Source organism: Falco cherrug, chromosome 2, assembly GCF_023634085.1.
Source record: "Falco cherrug isolate bFalChe1 chromosome 2, bFalChe1.pri, whole genome shotgun sequence".
In the NCBI taxonomy this organism is placed as follows: Eukaryota; Metazoa; Chordata; class Aves; order Falconiformes; family Falconidae; genus Falco; species Falco cherrug.
In genome coordinates this window covers 10,359,022-10,379,688 of record NC_073698.1, presented here as the reverse complement: position 1 = coordinate 10,379,688, position 20,667 = coordinate 10,359,022, and the positions used below count along the sequence as shown (strand labels likewise).

Genomic DNA, 20,667 nt, shown 5'->3' with positions numbered 1-20,667 from the left:
TTACCACAGTCCTCAGTGGGAGCTTCAGATCAGAAGCAAGTGATGGCTCAAGCAAACGCCTGGATCTTTTATGTAAGATATACATATAACGAAGCAAGCGGAGCGCACCTCACATAAACTTGCAAAGCTTAGGACTACTTTGGAAGCAGTCTCCTGAGGATCTTTTTTGAATCTTTAAACTCCCTTTAAAACACTTGTAGGGATCACTTAATCTGTTCATTCCATGCACATGCGCCTCAGGATTTGTTGTATGCTTTAAGAACACCTAGGGATTTCTGTTTTTAAAGACGTGCAGTAGATGCTTAATTAGAAAGTATCAGTTTGTATTTGCCTGCGGAAACGTAGCTAGCTATAATTAGTACATACATATAATACATCAAAGAAGTTGGCACACTAGAGAGGACGCATGTATTGGTCAGCTGACAGGAGCATTCCAGGTAACTTTCAGGGAACTGACAGAACATTAAAAAAAAAAAAAATCGTTTTCACCGGCATTTCTGATAGCTATGAAATTTCTTTTGAAATAAAGTATCCTTTCCTCCACAGGCAGGCAGGCAGGCAGGCAGGCAGGCAGGCAGGCGGCGGCCAGCCTCCCTCAGCACCTCAGGGGCCCAACCACCGCATGGCAGCGTGAGAGGGCCCCGGGAACGGGGAGCACGGCCAGAGGAGGTAACAACCATCCTCCTCCTCCTCCTCTGCAGCTCAAGAGCTTCCCAAGGCCACTTCAGCCCGGCGCCAGCCCCACCGTGGGCGGCGAGACGGCCGAGCGCCGCGGGACGCCAGGGCTCCCGCTCCCCGGCCGCAGCCCCTGCGCCCCGCCGCCCGCCGGCACCCGCCGCGCCGCCCTGCGCATGCGCCCCGCGCCGCCCTGCAGCCGGCACCGGCCCCGCCGCCGCTTCCTCCTCCTCCTCTTGTCCGGGCAGCGCCGCCTGCGCAGCCGCGCCTGCCCGATCTCCCCTTCCCCCGAAGCTTCGTGAAGATTCCGGAAGGGTCCGGCCGGTTCTTTCCGCTGAAGGGAGCTGCCCCGCCTCCCGGCGCTGCCCGGCTGCCGCCTCCTGCTCCGCCGGGCTCCGCGCTCCGAGCGGTGGGGCAGGAAGCGCCGCCGGCCGCTCCGCCGCCATGTCGCTGCTCTGCTACAACCGGGGCTGCGGCCAGCGCTTCGACCCCGAAACCAACACGGAGGGTGAGAGCTGCGGGGAAAGGCGGCGGTGAGGGAAGAGGGGCGCGGGGTGCCTCCCTCGTTGCCCTCCCCAGCCAGCTTTCGGTGTGGGGGACGCGAGGGAGGGCCTCTCGGAGGGGTGCCGAGGGGTCTGCAGGGGAGGTCTGAGGGGCGATGGCAGGCGCCTGGCGTGCCCGCCGCGCTCGGTGTCCCCCCCGGTTGCCGGAGCCGCGTCGCGGTGCGGAGCTGTCACCCCGGCCTGCGGGGGGCGGCCTGTGTGTGTCCGCGTCCCTCCCGCCTTCGCCTGGCACTGCAGGGTGCTGCTCCAGGCTCGCTTGTCCCCGGGCGGACTCGTGCGCTCGTGCGGTGCTTTCTGTGGCTTTAGGGGCCGGGGCTGGCCCGGTGGGGTCAAGCGATGCTGCTGGTTGCTCCGCTGCGGGCTCCGCGGCAGCTGGACAGCGAAAGTTGCGCTGTCGATGCGGAAGCGCGGCGCGGGCCGTGGGCCTGGCCCCGAGGTCTCTGTCGTAATGATAAAACTGTCACAGCAGTATGAGGGGAAACGGGCCGGTAAGAACCTGTACGGTACTGCCCTAAGTTCCAAAGGTAGAAACTGGAGGCCGTGAGCGACAGATGTTTCTCTTGAGGGCTTGTGTGGTGTTGCATCCGTAGCAGTTACCAGCTACTTTGTTATTTTTGTAATGGTAGTGTGTGGACTTGCAGCAGGTACTTAAATGTATCTCGTGTCTGCTTTGCCGAGCGCTATGAGCTCTTGTAGTGCTTCCCCTGCGTGTACTGGCAACCCAGTAGCTGGTGAAACATCTTTAAAGCACTGTCATTTTAGGTTTTGTAATTCTACAGAGGCAGAAGAAGGGTGGTCTGAATTTTCAGCAGGCTTGCTCTCAGCTGGTCTGTACAGTAACTCTGTTGGCTGCATTTCTATAACGGCCTCTTTACATTAGCTTAATTTTTAGTGACCCACAAGATTAAAAGTAGGCTAACATGTTCAAGTATGTGGGTAAGAACCATGGCATAAAGTATTTTTCTGATCTAAGTATTTGCAAAGGGAGGGGCAAGCATTTTGATTAAGACTTGCTAACGGTAGTAACAGCAAAAGTAGGCACAGTTGTGGAATGCTTCCGTTTAGTGACCTCTTCCACACCGTCCCCTTTGCCCCAACAGACAAAGCAGACAGGGGGGTTTATAGTAAAACTACTCACTGGGGCTTCATGACCTGTGCTCATTATTAAAATAACAGTTCTTTACCATCTGCTACTGTGTTCGTGATCAAGCTGTAGACGACTTGATCTGCTTGGCATGGCCCTGTGCTGTGTGGTGCTTGGATTGGGGAAGACAGCTTCCTGTGGTGAAGTTTCTTTCACCGAGTGGCTGGAACACTTACTGTATTTACCGTGTCCTAGACTAAGCAGTTCTAAAGGTAAACGCGGTTATTCGCAGACCAGTTCAGAAAACCAAGTTTGACATTTTCTGTGGAAGCAGAGTGATTTTAACTTGTGGCGTCCCTAAACTTCACCATGGTCTCAATGGGATGATTACTACTTAGGCATCTAAATCCACATTTAGCTGTATATAGCAGCCAAGTTCAAATATTTGTGTTTCAGAGCTGTGTTTGGATTTGCCTCTTAAAATATTGTGGGGATTAAAGCTAGTACAGGTTTAAACACTGAAATACTTATCCTTTTACTAAGTTTTGCATTGACATAATATAATGGTTAAGCTTAGAATAAATATTTTATTAGGAAGTTTTCTTAAATAATAATAGGTAGAAAATGAGGCCTGCTCGCCCCAAAGTGGTTTTGGGTCTTTCAGTATTTTTTGTCTACATTCAGCCTGCAGTATAGATAATCCCGTAGTGGTGATTGAGGTAAGAGGCCATTAATATTATCTTAAAAATCTGATGGCTGAAATAACATATGCATGTATTTTCTGTAGAAACTCTCATTGTTTCCAAAAAATGAGCAAGTGGCAACTGGCTGACATGAAGGACTGTATGCCTCTTAAAGAGAGGCAGAAAAAACAGCCTGAGGGAAGTCATTAAAGGTATGTCTACACAGTTGTGACTGACTGCACAGTTATGAATTTATGTGGCATGCCTGACAAGGTACAAATTTCACATGCATTTTAGATATGTTAACTACTAGTTAATCCATAGTCTTAAACACTTGTACAGCATTTGGCATAGAAGGTAGAACTTAATTCAGAAGTGGTGGTAGCTTCTTAATTATCTTTATTTTAACCTCTGAATGACCATATAAACATTTCTAATCCATTTTAAGGCCAGATTAAATTTTGTCATTAAAGCAGCAGTATGAGGTAAAACATGTAAACTTTGGCATAGGTTTGAAAGCAGTGCTGCTTAATGACAGTTGAAAGAAATGGTGTGCAAAACCAGACTGAAATTGTATATGTTATATGTGTTTGTCTCTATTTCTTCACCATACTGCAGTGGGGTTTTTTTTGGTGTGAGCTACATTTGGCCCTTTAATGTGGTTTAATTTGGTCCATTGCCAGACCAGAAGCACATACTCTTTTGTGTTTGTTTATACCCTTTTTCCTTTAGACCAAACTTAGTGATGTTGCACCCACAGGATAAACGTGGTCACAGAGCTGATGAAAACTTACTTTATGTATTTCTGAGATGTCATGAGTGAGAGATGTAGTTGCAATAAGTGATAGCTTTGATTTTTTGAGTCTGCCGGGAGTCAGTTTTCTTTAACCTTGTCTGGTCCCCACAGTTCAAACTCTGTTCCTATGAAGTGCACCTCTGATGCTCTTGTCTTCCCCATGGCTGTTTCTCAGGCTGAGCCTTTCTTTCCTCTTGTCATACCATGTTTGTCCAGTTTTCTATGTTTTTTTCCAACACTGTGAGAAATTCACTGGAATTGGCTTCCTAGCTTCAGCAACCACTTGAAGGCATCAGTTTCCTCAAGGTGCTGAATGAAGTTCACGAGGTTTAATGACCTCCCATTGCTTTGGCACTGTAAATGAATAAGGAAGTATGTAGCAGTAAGGTAACAGCAGACAGCAGTGTGTGCATTGTGGGTCTGGGATTGGTTTGGGTATGAAATCAGCATTTTTTAAAAAAAAAACAAAACCAAAGAACAAACTGGAAAATTTGTGGTACTTGCATCTCAAAAAATGATCTGAAGGTGAGAGGAAAAACTGAAACACAGGAAGTTCCTTCTGAGTATGAGGAAGAACTTCCTTCCCCTGAGGGTGACAGAGCCCTGGCACAGGCTGCCCAGAGACGTTATAGAGTCTCCTTCTCTGGAGACACAAAAAACCTGCCTGGATGTGATCCTGTGCAGCCTGCTCCGAGTGACCCTGCTTTAGCAGGGAGTTGGACTAGATGATCTCCAGAGGTCCCTTCCAACCCTGACCATTCTGTGATTCTGTGGAAATGGCATGCTTTGAAAAACCTTACATTTTTCCTGGTTATGGAAAGGTTTTAACACCAGTAGAGAGTAACTTAGATTTTTCTTTTTTTTTTTTTTCCCCCAGTGAAAAATGTAAATAGCAACCAGAGTCTGGAATCAGAACTTGTGTAAATCAGAAACAGAGCATGCTTTTAACTGCTCGGGTGACTATCAGTGTATCCTAAATTCCCATTTTCTCCCCACTTAATCTGAGATAGGATACTTTTATGGATGTAAACTATATTCAGATAAGAGTTGTTGGGCTCAGTATGACTGAAAACAACTTGGGTTTTCTACTGTCGTCTTGTATGCAGAATGGTCAGACTGCTTAGTAGGTAAGTCCCGCTGCCTCTGTTCTAGGTGTTGCAGAACTCCTTGTCTCAGCATCGTCTGTTGTGGAACACGTATGGCCCTCGTGAGTTAGCAGCAAAGTAGGCTGTCGCTTACTGCATGATGTACCTCTTGCAGTGAGGGCTTCAGAGAGCAAGGAAAAAGGATTGGACTTGGCCAGGTGGATAAATGCTTGTCTGTTGTCTGACTTGAGAGCTGGAGCATAGTCCCCCCTGAGTTAATTGATTGTAAGATGATTTTGGTCTCTCAACATGTTGCACTGCTTGTCAGTACCTCTCTCATTTAAACAAACATGCTTGTGAGGGATTAGAAATTGTCATTTAAGTCTTCTGAATCAGAAATAATCTTTGCTGCAAACAGGGCTTAGTTTTACTCCCAGGATGACATAGTTTCATACTTCTAGAGAAGAATAACCTCTATTTTTATTTTTACTTGATTTAGCAGTGAAGTTCTGGTCTCTATACAAAATAACCACACTTTTTAATTTTTCTTGTGAGGTTTACCAGTGTTAGGTTTTCATCGTGAAGCTGAAGGAATTGGTAGAAATTCATGGATAAGTTTGTAAGTCCTGCTGAAGAACTAATGTCCCAAAATATGTACCTTTAGAGTTACAGTGGGAACTGATATGTCAGATTGTATTAGTGCCTTAGACTGAATATAAAATTAGAGAAAATGATGATAAGCAAGATCTGTTACAAATCTATGTGTTTATAAAAAACAGAAACAACAAAGTTTGGGTTCTTTTTTTCTCCTATTTAATATCTGTAGTCTATTAATAAAGTTATTTATCACTTCTCTCTTTTGCTTCCTGTTATGTGCATTGTAATATTTTTCACTCTTCTTTTTATGTGGGCTTATAAAAATGGTTACTGCTCCTGTCACTTTTAATTTTGGCTGTCTCTAACACCACCAAAAAACTTGCTTTAAAGGCTAAAAGATAGCTTTTAGAGTCAGGTCATTAAAATACTATCTATGCAGTATATGTCAAAGAGAAGTTACATAATCAGAGCAATTACATTACTTTTGAGAAAAAAAAATCAGTAAAAAAGTAACAGTTGCTACATAAAACTAATGTTCATAAACATTTATGAATATAAACAGTTCTGTTAACTGAAGTTGTGTTTCAGTGTAGTGTTTGTACAGGAACTATTAATAATTAATAGTATTCACATGTTTAAATTGTGTATATGGAAGTTTAGCCTTTGGGTTCAAGTCCTGAAGTGAGCTAGGATACTACAAACATGGGAAAAAGAGCAAGCTAATTATCATGGACAAATTAATGAACTGAAGATGTGTATTAAGAGACTTTTTTAACAGAGTGCTTCTAGATAGAAAGCTTTGATCATATGCAAATAGATGTATGTGATGCTGTAAACCAGTATTTTATGTCTGTTGGGTGGCCGTAGGGCCATCTTTTTACTTCTGCTGAATTACTGGTAAGGACTGATTATTGATGAAGGCAAGGAATGGTCCATAGAAGGTTTACTTGCTCTGTATGGAAGTGGAAGTTTGTGTTGTATAACACAGAAGAGAAAAAATCTTGATTATTTAGCTTTAATATATGCAGTCAGAAAGTTTGTTCTGTATTTTCTTTAATAATTATATGTACTTGGGGAAGTGGGACAGCACACTGCATACATGAATTGCAAGTGTGAATTTTTTGGTGAATTTGTGATCAGATGAATAAAAGATTCTTGGTATGCTGGAATATTAATTATAGTGATTTTCTTCTAGATTCATGCACTTACCATCCAGGTGTGCCAGTCTTTCATGATGCTCTAAAAGTAAGTATGCAACTATACTTTTAAGTCTTACCTTTTTTCCATATATGTAAAACAAATATGTAAAAAAAATGTAAAAAAAAAAAAAAAGTAAAACATTGTTTTCCTTTTTGATTCCAAATCTTTCAGTGTTGTAGAAACTGATGTTCAGCCTATCATGTTTGAACAACTCCATGAAATTTGAAAAACACACTTACTTAAACCTGAAGAAGAAATTAAAAACTGTACTCACATGGTCTAAATGTGATACAAGTCTGTATGACACATTTCATATTGCTTGACTTCAGGTGTCTCAACAGTTTAATTAGGTCCTCTGAATAGGTCTTTGGAAGCATTGAGGGTGTCATACTCTTTCAGTTAATTAACCTTCTTGGAATTCAGACCAGCTGCTTGTGGTCTTATGTGGCTAGAGCACTAGTGTGTATGTGACATTTACCTACTGTAAAAAAAAATAATTGTGTTCTGTTAATCGGCCAGATGGGAGCATTGGTTAAGATGGGACCGGTCACTCATGCCTCCGATGGAGCTGTCCAGGATTCTTGGCCTGCATCTTCAGTAGCAAATTAAATATACCTGTGACTGGTCTCCAGTGCTTAGGCCAACTGCATAGCCCATATTCGTTATGTTAGACTGTTTTCCAACATGAAGATCTACTGGATGCACTCAAAGTGCCTAGAGGGAATAATTGAGACACAACTGCCAAAACAGTGCTGGAAATCATTCTAACAATTGTATGGTCAGAAATCTGGTGTTTAGGAGTGGAGCCTGGCACTGTTAATGTATTAATACAGATGTAACCTAAGTGACCTTTCTTAGGACATTAAACTGCTGTTGAACTAAGCTCTGGGGCAAGCATTTTTTCTGGGTATTTAGGAGCTGCTTCTTCTGGCAGTGCATCCCATCCTTAGCCTATAATGTGGTGTCTTTTGAGCTCATGGAAGCTTGTGTGTATGTGCTGGGTATCATGTTTTCTGTGAGCTGTTCCTCATACTCCAGTATGTGATTGTGGAATCGGCCATCATGTGCCTCTGGCAAATTGGGATGGGTGCTGTTAGATCAGATACGAAACAGTTACTTAAACTATTGGCAGTTTGTTTGGTACAGAATTACAGTTGTACTCTTAACAGTATGCCGTGGTTTAACCCCGGCCAGCAACCAGGCACCATGCAGCCAGTTGCTCACTCCCCCTCACTCAGGGATGGAGAGGAGAATTGGAAAAGGAATGTAAAAGTCAAGGGTTGAGATAAGAACAATTTAATAATTTAAACAGAATAAAGAGGTAAGAACAACAATAATAACAGCAATAGTAACGATAATAATTAATAATAGCAAAATGGAAAGTTGGGGAAAAAGGGTAAAGCAAAAGCCGCGCACCCAGCAAAGCAAAGCAAGGAATTCGTTCCCCACTTCCCTGGGCAGGCAGGTGTTCGGCCATCCCCAGGGCAGCCGGGCTCCGTCACACGTAACGGTTACTCGGGAAGACAAACGCCATAATGCCAAATGTCCCCCCCTTCCTTCTTCTTCCCCCAGTTTATATACTCAGCATGATGTCCCAAGGTATGGAATATCCCTTTGGCTAGTTCAGGTCACCTGTCCTGGCTGTGTCCCCTCCCAGTGTCCCATGCTCCCCCCAGCCCTCTGGCTGGCAGGGCCCAAGGAACTGAAAAGTCATTGATTTTAGTATAAACATCACCCAGCAACAGCTAAAAACATCAGTGTGCTACCAGCATTGTTCACATATCACAGCCAAAACACAGCACTGCACTAACTACTAAGAAAATTAACTCTATCCCAGCTGAAACCAGGACACAGTACATAAAACTTTACCTAATTATAAAGACAGAAATGATACAGTTACCTCAAAAGCTTGTGCTTACCCTCTTTCTCTTACATTAAAACAAGTACTACTTTCCCCCAAATAGAAATTTATCATAAATTTATATGAACAGTTTTCTTCCTATGAATTCTAGATAATCTTAAGTGGGCAGGGTGAGGCATTTGTCTCCTTGGCTGTGGAAATAGTTGAGGATATTTTAGAGCCACCTACCTAAAACCCTTTGTGTTGCACTGCTTAAGCACTCCAAGCAGTGGTGCATTTGTTAGTTAAACTGTTGCCTTTAATAATATTCTTCAAATTGCAAGATACATTAATCACAGCGGCAAGATAATTTTCTCTAAAATAAGATCTCTGGTTTATATAATAAAAAGTGCTCTTGGTTCATGTAGTTGGATAGATGGCTATGCAATGCAGATAGCCAGAGTTTTGGTGGGAAATAAGCAGGTGAAAGATTTGCTCAAGGAAAGGAAAAAAAAATAAATCCTCATTTTAGCAAGGGGGCCTGTACCTTCTGCTGTAGGTGAGCCTAGTCTCCTGTATAGGATTTGTTGGTTATGTTTAACATGTTACTTCATCAGATGAAGTAGCATTTTGTTTTGTACAGAGTTGGCATCTAACTTGCTATGGAAGCACTGCCCCGGGTTTATTGAACTTTCTGATTAAGGCAGCATGGGTGAACTAGAAATGGCAGCTGTAACAGATTTCTCTGGCTTTTATAAACACAGATAATGATAACATTGTCCAAAGAAAGGAAGAAAATAATCTCTAGCCATGATGTGCTGCATCTTGTAAAGGAGTATAATTAGTCTTTTGCTTTTTGTAAGCTGTTGCCAAGTAAGTTAGTCATGCTTGTTTTGTTTTTATTCCAAAATGTTCATAGGGTTGGTCATGTTGTAAGAGAAGAACAACAGATTTTTCAGACTTCTTAAGCATTGTGGTATGTACTTACGATTATTTATGATTTTTAGACTTGTCAAGTGACAGTGATAAATATTGAATGGTACATGTGCTTAGATCTTTAAAATTTGCGTACTTTCATTAAAACTCTTAAGTCTTGCATGCGCTATTTTTATTGTTCCAATGTTGAATTTGAGTCTCATTTTCAGGCTTGAATGGTTGTAATTCATTCTATCAAAACCTATTTAGACACTTTTTAACAATGAAGGAACTTCAATATTTTTTGTTACTTTGCTTGATTATGGAAAGTATGCATTTTTCTTTCACATATATCCAAATGAAGGTAATTTCCCCTTCAGTTGTAGGGTTTCTTTTGCAGCCAATGTTTGAAGTTGGCTAAATGAGAGGATGGGGCTGAAGAAATAAATTAAGAAAGCTTGTTGCAGTTCTTTCTGATTTTTAATTGTGCATACAGACTAGACTGAATGTATATAAACATATGCTTTCCACAATAGGGCTGTACAAAGGGGCTCCATAACAGTGAGAAACCTCCTGAGCCTGTTAAACCAGAAGTCAAAACTACCTCTGAACGAAAGGAGCTAGCTGAACTGAAACCCAAATTTCAAGAACACATAATTCAGGCACCAAAACCATTGGAAACAATTAAAAGGCCAAGGTACAGTATGTGAAACTAAGTTTTGCCAAATTTATAGTCAGTTGGCCAAGTTAAAGCTCATTTGGTTATTTGATGTTATATACTTCATACAGTGCAAAAATTCTCAAATTAACTTTAAAAGAGCTTGTGTTTGGTAGCAGTTATGATGTTGTGTTAAGCTTCAAAATGAGATAAAAGAAATCTGGTTAGGATGGGGTAGCACTGGATCTCTCAGCATTTAGCTTCAGAGGAAAAAAAAATTGTAGTCTATGGCCTCATAGCTTAGAATACCACTGGTACTGTTTTAAACAGTCATAAAAAGTTTTAGGGTGCTTACCTGTAGATTCCTTAATCTCTCTGATTTATTTTTATTGTTGTAGAGTACTTAGGATTTCCTGTTGAAAGCTGTTCTAAATTTCTAGTCTGTTTTTTCATAATCAGTAAGAATTGGCATTTACAAATCTAGTTTATTTGTTGATGTAAGGGAGGTTGGAAAAGAAGACCCTTATAGCAAGATTAAAATACTGCTTTGTCTTTTGTAAATGATTTTTCATGAAGCTGACATGAATGCATGGACATTTTTTTAGCCCGGATGAGCCAATGACAAATTTGCAGCTGAAAGTGTCAGCTTCCTTGAAGCAAGCACTAGATAAACTGAAACTGTCAACAGAAAATGAAGAGAAAAAAGGTAAGGTTATAGGGAGATTAAGTACATGTATGATGCTGATTGTCACATAAAGAAATTAAATGCTTTTTTTTTGTTTTGCTTCTGAAGTGGTTGTTTCATGTAATTATGTTCTTGTTCCTAACAACTGGGCAATCCCTTCCAGTCTAGGGAATGATAATCAAAATTTAAATGTAAATAATGTAGAGACTTGGGTATTAGGAGCAGTATGTTGCCATTAAAATTATTTGAACTGCCTGTTTCGTGAGATTTCCTGGTTAGAGTGGACATGGTGGGAACATCAGTTTCTGAATAGGTATGACTGAAAGAGTTCCCAAGAAGTGAACTCTACTCCTGTATTTTGGCCAACATGATGTCTTATAAATCCTTTCATAAAGTGGTGAAAATCCTCTGAAGACTGGTTTGTTTTCCCTCATCTGTTTTTCCTCTTTTTCTTCCCAAATTTATTTGGCATTTGGTACCAGAACTACACTGCTTCTTAGGAAACACTTTCTCATTTCAGCCTACTTTTGTGGCTATTTTATACTCTTGTCCCAAAACTTCCACTTATCTCTTCTTTCTGCTTGGCATCCATATTCTTCTCGTGTGTATTTATAGAAGGCAATTGGAGCATTTTACATTCTTAGTTTTACAAAACCAAACAAGATGAGTGATTGTTCTCTTCCCCTAAGGTTGCAATTATCCTCTTCATCAGTCTTTTTTTGCCCCACTTTTAAAACAATGTAAAGGTATAGAACCCAGAATTTGATGCATAGGTAATACAGCTTTTGGAATGTTTGCATAATTTCTGTTTCTTTGTACCTTCCTGTCACTTCAGTGTCAGGCAGAAAACAGGCAGCTTAAGAAGGGTTGGTTGTTTTGGTTTTTTTTTTTCTAATCTTCTCCTTAGCTTGTTTTAATTCTTAATAAAAGCAAAATATTTAGTACATCATACAATTCAGTTGCTGTTTTCTATAATATGATTCTGCTTACAGAGGAAGACAGTGATGAAATCAAGATTGGGACGGCATGTAAAAATGCAGGCTGTTCAAAAGTAAGTGGTACAGCTCCACTCTTAAAGCCAGCTGCTAAACTTAAGTGCACAGTTTTGTTTTCCTTTCTTGGCTGTTTTTTCATGTGCTACAGATTGATTTGGGGAAGGCAGAGAATCCATCAGACTTAACGAATGCAGATTTGGTAACACGTTTTAGTGCGGACTGATGTGGGCTGTATTGTACTGTGCATGCAGTAGGTCTAACATTACTTTTTTTAAGCCTGTCCTGAACTTCTAATTAGTAAGCTTGCCATACCTACGATACTGCTGTGTTTCAACTTAAAATGTTAAATATAATATTGGTGAGAGGTACTTTACTGGTAATACTTCAGTTGCTCTTGATAATCTGTGTCTAGGTTGGAAGCACCTGCAGATCTTACCAATTAATGCTTCCTGCTAGAAGAATCCACGAAGAAAATGTTGTAAAACTTCTAGAACCAAAATTAGTCTTTATATTACGGTCATTTAAACCGAAATTTTTTTGCACTGACGCCCTTGTGTTGTACAGAATGGGACAGTGGAATTTAAATAGGTATTCCACTGGACATCTGACAGATTTTGCATTTTTTACTGAAACTCTGGTGGGAGGAGAACTTAACAACAGTCTTTTGTTTGTGTTAGGAAGAACTGATCTGACTTTCAGTGGCAGAGTTGCATATTTTAAATTTACTTCCTTTTGAGAATCCGTGTGTTCTGTGAATACTAATTAAATTTTATTTACCTGTTAAGTAGTTGTTTTCTCTGAATATTCAGAGTATTCTTAAAGGTAGATACCTCTGAGGATTTAAAGTGACCTTTATGAGCATAGATGATGTCACCCTTGATGTATACCATTGAACTAATACAAAGTACCTTGTTCGCAGGAGTGCCAGGGAAGGTTCTGTGAATGAAAGTTGAACAGTTACTTTGGAAAGCTAGGGCAAGCCATTAAATGTAGATTATTTACTCATAAGCTTTGTAGTACTTTGTTCAGTGTTTGTTATGGGGTTTGTTTTGTTTTTTTCTTTGGTCCACATCCTGTAACAGTAATGTACTTCAAATGCTTTGTTTTACTAGACATACGAAGGACCACACAGCACAGAAGAAGTATGTATATACCATTCTGGTGTACCTATATTCCATGAAGGGTTAGTATTCAGTTAACTTTATTTTAATTTTTTTAATTAAATAGTCATTATGTGTTCCTGCTTTCTTTGTAGATGTTGCCTTGTTTTCATTGTGTATTTCTTCTTCAATCAAAAATGGCAATGCTTGAAGAGGGTATACTAAATTAGCAGTAATATTGCATAAAGATTGTAAGTATTCACAGTAAATAGTGTCCTAATATTGTTTAATTACTTTGCAAACTTTCAAGGATGAAGTATTGGAGCTGTTGTAAAAGGAAAACGTCTGACTTCAATACATTTTTAGCTCAGGAAGGCTGCACAACAGGAACACACATATGGACTAAAAAAGATGCGGTAAGTAGCATTAATGGTGCATTCTGTAGCTGGCCATTCTGAATTTTGAATACTGAAATGTAGTTATTAGCTTGACAGAGTTACTACTGTAGTTGAGCTGTTACAGATCACTGCCTCTGAAATAATCTGGAGAATATTGTGCACAGCATGACAACAGAGAGATGGAGTGTGAAGTAGCCTGTGGCAGAAGTATACCTGTGATAAGATTACAGCCTTTCTTTTTAGTGATACATATAGTAAAGTGGTTTTTGCAAATTCAGGAAAAACATAGCAATCTCTTGAGCTTTGTTAGTTAAGTCTATAGTATTCCATATATATTACTTCAAGGTTATTAGAAGTCTTTCCTCTCCCAAAGACCATGAAAAGAGCAGCCATATGTGTTCTGTAGTAAAATAAGTGTACTTCCAGTTTCATTCAGAGTAGTTGAGTTGGGAAGGCAGGGCAGGTTAGGTCAGTGAGGTTCCAGGGGTGGCAGGCAGGGTTGGAAGGTTCTCTTTCTGTCCAATTTGGATTCTGTTTACACATTGAATATTTTTATGTCCTGAATTTAACTTGAGTGTTTCGAGTTGGCTAACAAACACAGAGAGGGAATCTGTTTAGTTTGTAGGTTTCGAATTGCAGTGTTGGGAACAAACTGCAGAATTGCAAGGTGAAAAATATCTCCATTCAAGCTTTAAAAAGATTCTTAGGGAATGGTCTAGAAAGTAGTAATGGAACTGAACACTTACTTCAAAAACATTAGCTGGTCACATATTGTATGCAGCTGAACACAAAATCCTTGTTAGGAATATATTGTCTATTGCTGAGGAAAAATGAGTTTGATACTGCAATCATCAATAATATTAAACAGAAGAGAAAAGTCATATTATAGAAAGTGTAGTTCTGTTACCTCATTCTAAAACAATTACTTCAAGTCCTTTACTCCTTCAAGCCATAGAATTTCTGCTTGCTTTGAAGATTTATGTTTGTGTTGAAGAAGTATTTTCAAATACAGAAAGGAGAGATTTTAAAAGAAAACCAAAAAAACTACACTGAAGTTACTAGCCTACAAGAATACTCTCCTGTTGTAATGAATTTACCCAAACGTTAAGAAACTGTGTGTATATTAAATGTGTGTATGCCAAGATAATGAGCTTCTAGCTAGCAGGAATTTTTTGACTTTACGTTTGTGTTGTTATTTTGGGACTTTTTCACTGGTTTTTTTTTTTTTTTCCTGCATCAGAGAACAGGCTGTAACACTAAATCATTTTTTGTAGTAATACAATATTACTTGTCATGTTACTTGAAGTCATGGCTTTGTTTTGCTTTGTGCAGGTCCTTTCTACAACCTGCTGGATAACTGTAGTCTTGGAAGGGAAGTTAATGCAACAAGTAACATATTTTTTGTGGGTGGGTGGGTTTTGGTGGCTTTTTTTGGTTTGGGGTGGGCTCCCCCCGCCCCCCCCCGTCCCCCAACATAATCAACATAATGTCTTGATTTCTTATTGAAGTCTCTGTTAGAAGCATTGGGGTTTTTGTCAGGGACCAATAGCTGAAATATTTAGTAAAAAGAGATGTAAGTGGAGTCTTGCAATCTCCTGTGAACATGAAACACAGGCCTTTATTAGCTATGCTTATTGGTTCATTCTCCTGAAGGCAATTTTAAGTCTTCTTTACTGTACCATTTTTCTTATGTAGGGTAAGAAAGTAGTTCCATGCAGGCATGATTGGCACCAGACTGGAGGAGAAGTGACTATTTCTGTATATGCTAAAAATTCTGTTCCTGACCTGAGCTATGTAGAAGCAAATAGCACAATGGTGAGTATCTACCTTAAGATTCTTTTAATTCTTATAGCACCTTGAAGTCAGGAAAATCTAGCTTCTACTTTCTTTACAAGGCAGAGTTAGCATAAGAATCTCTTTTGAGTAACAGCTTTTTCTTGGCATTTGTGTTTGTTCAAGCATGTATAGTTTTTTCTTTCCCTTCTGTTTGGACATCTGTGCTTTAATATTCCATTTTTAAAAGCTGCAATATAATATGTAAAATAATATCTTTAATTTGACTTTTGAAATTAAAACCCAAGTGTGATGGATTTGCATCACCATATGTGTAAATAACTATAGATTCATAACTTAATTGTATTTGGCTTAATGTAATTTAATATGGTTCTTCATGGTATGCAGTTTCACAGCTTCTAATATTAAAAAAAGTGTTGCAATGCTTCTCTGATTTCTTAATTACGCATTTAGAGAATATGATACAGCTTCCAGGATGTGTACATGGCCACTATTGACTATGATACTATACGAGAATCTGTTAGAATAATTTTTCACTCCTATGCCTGAGAGACAATTTGATCTCTTTGCTCATTGCAGGTTCTGAGTCTTAGCGTGGTATATTTTGCTTTAAAATACTTGAGGTGTCAAATGTTTTATTAGCCTGACAAAATTTTCTGTTGTTTTTCCTGTGAAGTTAAATATCCATATTGTATTTGAAGGAGAAAAGGAATTTCATCGCAGTGTGAAACTATGGGGAGTAAGTATAAGAATAATTTTTCTGCTCTTAAAAGAAACAAAACACAAACCCTCAGCTACTTCTCTTTCAATATAGTTTGGTTTTCCTCATTATTCTGCTTTTTGAAAGAAATTTGCTTGCATGTCATTCAGTAATAACACTTAAATCTGAATCTAATACCCCAAATGATCAGGTTGATGCTACTTTGAGCAGCATGAGCATGTGACTTCCTGAGGTCCTTTTTGATCCCAACAGCATGATAGTGGTGTTGCAGAAAACCCTTGACACTATAGTACGTGTTAGACCAATGTATAGGTTACACATGCTCATAGCTTGGGAATGGGAGAGGGGTGACTTTTCTAGGTAACAGAGGAAGCTCCATCTATCTAAACGTCTACTGAAATTTAGTGATAAGGTACTCAGATTTAATTCCCAAATATCTAGCAGTCTGTTTCTTAAATTGAAGTGGGAAATCTCTTTTTTTGTTACAGGTAATCGACGTAAAGAGGAGTTATGTGAACATGACGGCTACAAAGATTGAGCTTACTATGAAAAAAGCAGAGCCCCTATTATGGGCAAGTCTTGAATTACCAGTATCCAGCACACAACAGAAAAAAGAGAATGCAGATCAATAGCGATTCCAAGAGACAAGTTCTTTCCCATTATGAAGTGGTGACTTGCTACTGTAATCAAATATTTAACTTTTATATAGATTCCTTTTTTTTTTGTTAATGCTAGATCATATGCTCCATTCTACAAAGAAATTTGACGCACAGCAAACGGGGGTGTAATCTTAAAGGGCAATAGCTATTTCTGCTCTTGCTCACATGAGTGTATTTCTGCTAGTTGCAGTGTCTCCATGGGAATTTAGGGTAGAAGAACTATTGCCCTTGGCTTACAGCCTTACCTACCACGCAATGACTGTCCAAACAGACGTGTTCTCAGTCAACGGTCTGTGTTAATTTTTCAAGTGTTCAGTTTAGGCTGGACTAAAACGTAGGTGTTTTTTTCTACTGGCTAGCACATGTTAAATTCAGCACTGTTCATTATGAAGTATACAGTAATACAGACAGAAAAATCTGAGTTTATGAAGTGATTAGCATGCAATTCTACATCTAGAATAAAAAGGTACATAAACATGAATATGAAAGGACACTTGTAGACTTGCATTTTTGTCTTCTGAAAGTAAGGTTTGTTTCAATACCTGTTGGCTGTGGAGGGATGGAATAAATGATATTTTGCTAAGGATTTCAGTACTTGCTGGTTGGTAACAAGGGATTTATGGGTTTTTATATTCCTGTACCTTCGGTTATTTGAATTGTTAAACATAAAAGTGAATGGACAGTGATATGGCCGAATAACTTGGAATCTCAGCAGTGGAGAATATACAAACAGCAGACTAATGTAAAATTACCAAGGTGCTGTATATATTTGACAGTCTTTAGAATGTATATTCTGTCCTATTTTACAACATTTAAAATTATGTGTCTCTTTTTTTTTTTTTTAAGTTGGTGGATGTGTGTAGTAGGAGAAGCCAGTGCACACTGTAGGTGTCTCAGGAAAATTATTTCCATGTGAACATGCATAGCTCTTGTTTCTGAGGATGGTTATCTAAGAACTAAATTTATCTACAGGACAAATCTTAGAAACAAAAAGCTTTAAAACGTCTCAAATTTTAATTGTACCTTTGAATTAAAATATTTTTTAAAATACTATGTCTTTTGAAGAGATTAAGCAATTAATTAGAAATCAAGACCTTACTTTTGTTTTCAGTTCTCCATCAGTGAAGATGGGTGGCTGAAAACAGGATAGTTTTAAAGATGAGACTTTCGTCCAAACAGCAACACATGCAGTAATGTTGCTTTCTCTTTCTGCTTGAAGTAGTTTCTTAGTTTTGAGTTGCAGCTGAAAGAAAAACAGTTTTTGCATACAAGGCACGCAGAGTGTACACGGTTATTTGTTGTGCCAAAACTTTTATGTGTAAACAAGCAGTCCTGTGGACTGTTGAAATGTGGATGCTCATCTACTTACCTTGGTAGACCTGGAATGATGCCAAGAGAAACACAGAACCTAGTAAAGGCATTCTGAAGCTAAAAGATGGATTTCTAAGAATCTTACTGTTTTTCAGCAGGTGTAATTTCACTCGAGCTGAGAGTTCTGTCTTTAGCAGTACTTGAAATCCTACTTCATGCTTAAAGTAGTCGGAAATACATTACCAAAGAAACCCATCCGCAGACATCTAGAAAGTAATACCAGTGCTGTATTTACAGAACGTTCTTTGGTGCTTCTTTACCATCATTTCAAGGTCCTGTTTCCTCATTGACTTGGAAGGAGTGTGGTTGCTTACTCCATTGGGCCTCTATTAAAAATTCCAGCTTTAATTTCTGCCTGAAAGATTCTGTTAGTCTCTAATAATGCCACCTTTTTTTTTTTTTTCTTTTTTTTTTTTTTTTCCCTAAATAAATTTGAAAATTTCAGGTGCTGTGAAGTGATGGGGTACAAGCTTACAAAAATGTATGCCTGTAAATCGTCCTCTAAAAATGGAACAGATGTTCCCTGATGTGTTCTGAACCACCCAGTGGAGCTTCTATTAGTGTAATACCAAGAAGAATTACTTTAGTGGGTGAAAAATTCTAGCTAGCTGTAGTTACTAGCATGCCATCTGTGGGTTTGTATGCAGAACTCTGATCTTGGACAGCAAAATGAGCAGCATTTAAACGCCAGGATAAAGTTCTTATTTAACAAGCCAGTTCAAACATGTCTATCCATATGGATTTAAAATACCCTAAATAGCTTTTCCATGTTTTTAACATATTTTCAATTTATTTGCATCCTCACATGCACTGAGTTTACATCACATAAAATCAGATTTAAAGAACTACAAGAGAAATGGAGTTTCCTCGGGAAAGCAGAATTTTGAGTTTTAAGGAAGTCATATTCTCCTTTAGTATACTTAACACTAAACGGAGGGAAATGTGGGTGATGGCACCTTCTGCTGTTAATGCTGCAGGGTTTGAGACCCTGTAAGTGGTACACACTTTCAAACTACGTTCTGCTGGTAACTGAGTCAACTTGGCTGAAGTAGAAAAAGCTCCTGTAAATGTGGTCCTCAGTTTTGCTTTTGCTTTTTATTCATTCCTCCTACTTTTTTTCTGTTGTTTACTTAAGCACAAAATTAAAGATACTTCAGGCGTTTCATAATAACTTACCCCATCAGTGTCTATAAAACCATTTTTAAAATTCACCTGTTCAAAAGAAGTTAGCAAACAAACAAAAAAAAAAAGCCCAGGTTTGATCAGGCAAGGAGGTATAGTTTTTACAAATAATAGCCTACTTTTCTGTGCCTGTGATGTTTTTCAAAATAAAAGGATAAACTTTCAGATGGTGTAGGCTGCTGTAAGTCTCTTGTTTAACTACATTAATTCTTAGCAGCTTTTTATAACCATATGTCTGCATCCATCATCAAGCTGCAAAAGCTGTGTTGCTTACTGCATCGGAGTGTTTGCAGCAGTTGCTCAGAACAGGCTTCAGCACACCGGGGTTTGATCCTGGCATTTTATGAAATGACATTTTGACATGGAGCGTGGTAGCTGACACTTCAATGGAATATTGGCCATAACTTTTACTAGTAAATGTGGGCAGAAGGTGAAACCGGCTGTAGTGTACCAAGCCAGGCACAATACTTTCTCAACAGCAAGATTTGAAAACTAAGTGAAGTGATTTTTGATTGCACAGGTTTTCACCTGTCTAATAATAGTGAAACTAAATTGCAAACAAGTACATACTGGTACACTTGCTGTTAAATTTACCCATGTTTCGTGTTTTCAGAAGTTGTGCTGTATTTACCAAGTTGGTTAACTTGATACAGTCTAGCTATATTTTTATAATTAACGAGTCTCTAAAAGCTGTAGTGTTATTTTGGTATGGGTTTACATGTGACACATGTAGACAGCGTGTTATGTGTCTCAGAACTGACTGTGGAACTTTTCCTTCACAATCTGTTTTTAATATGAAAAGTTGCATGGTTATGCAAGTTTGTGACAGAAACCTTAATCTTTTCCCTCATGTATAAGCCCGTGTTCCTACCTAGCATTGCATATTATATCTGTAGCAACATTTCTTGGAGGAGTTGGAATTTATTTTTAATGTTAATATACTGTTAAGCACTGGGCTTGTTTAGCTACTGTGATTCTTACAGGGCACCGATGTAACTTAACAAAAAAAATCTTCCATGCAATGAACTTCTGGAACATGTATGTTATCAAGTCACCATTTCAGTACTTTAGAGATTAGTTCTACTGGGAATTTTGCCTTGAAGAAAAAATCTACTTATTCTACGCAACGATGCATTTTTTGCTTGCATTCTTTAAACATGGCATGAGTATTGGTTAAATGCTGTACCTGTTAATCACTGGTCCTTCCCAACTGCTACTAAATTTCTTTTATCTCTGTTCAGGAACAAGATCCTTTTTAATGCAATGAGTTACGTGTTTGGAACGCTGGGTTTAAGGCAGTAATAATTTTGCCATTATAAGAGTCTTCAACTGCAGTTGAAGAGGGGAGATGTCTTTTTGCATGGTTTGATTCTGCGCGTTCGTAAAACTTATATGCGGAAATTAATCTCATGTCTCCATGCTCTAGGGTTTTTTTCTAAATGTATTCAATAAAATTCTTCGTACATGCTGGTTGCATTTGGTGGAGTTTTTTACTTCTTTTGTTATGGGAGAGAACTTCCCTTTGGATGTGCAACACGGTTGTTAAAATCACAGACTGGTTTGGGTTGGAGGGGATGTTAATGATCACGTAGTCCCAAGCTCCTGCCATGGGCAGGGACCTTCCGCCAGCCCAGGCTGCTCCCAGCCCCGTTAGAGGCAGGGAGGA

General features: G+C 39.3%; 1 protein-coding gene across 1 annotated transcript; it reads left to right on the top strand.

The window, feature by feature from the left end:
- The first annotated feature begins 870 nt into the window (after positions 1 to 870).
- Positions 871 to 20,477, top strand: CHORDC1 (cysteine and histidine rich domain containing 1). Its single transcript, XM_005434688.4, has 11 exons — positions 871 to 1,183; positions 6,679 to 6,728; positions 9,443 to 9,499; positions 9,975 to 10,135; positions 10,702 to 10,802; positions 11,774 to 11,832; positions 12,889 to 12,959; positions 13,187 to 13,292; positions 14,970 to 15,089; positions 15,745 to 15,807; positions 16,278 to 20,477. Exons 1-11 carry the CDS (start codon positions 1,120 to 1,122, stop codon positions 16,419 to 16,421), a joined length of 996 nt encoding a protein of 331 aa, XP_005434745.2. The 5' UTR covers positions 871 to 1,119; the 3' UTR covers positions 16,422 to 20,477.
- The last annotated feature ends 190 nt before the right edge of the window (positions 20,478 to 20,667 follow it).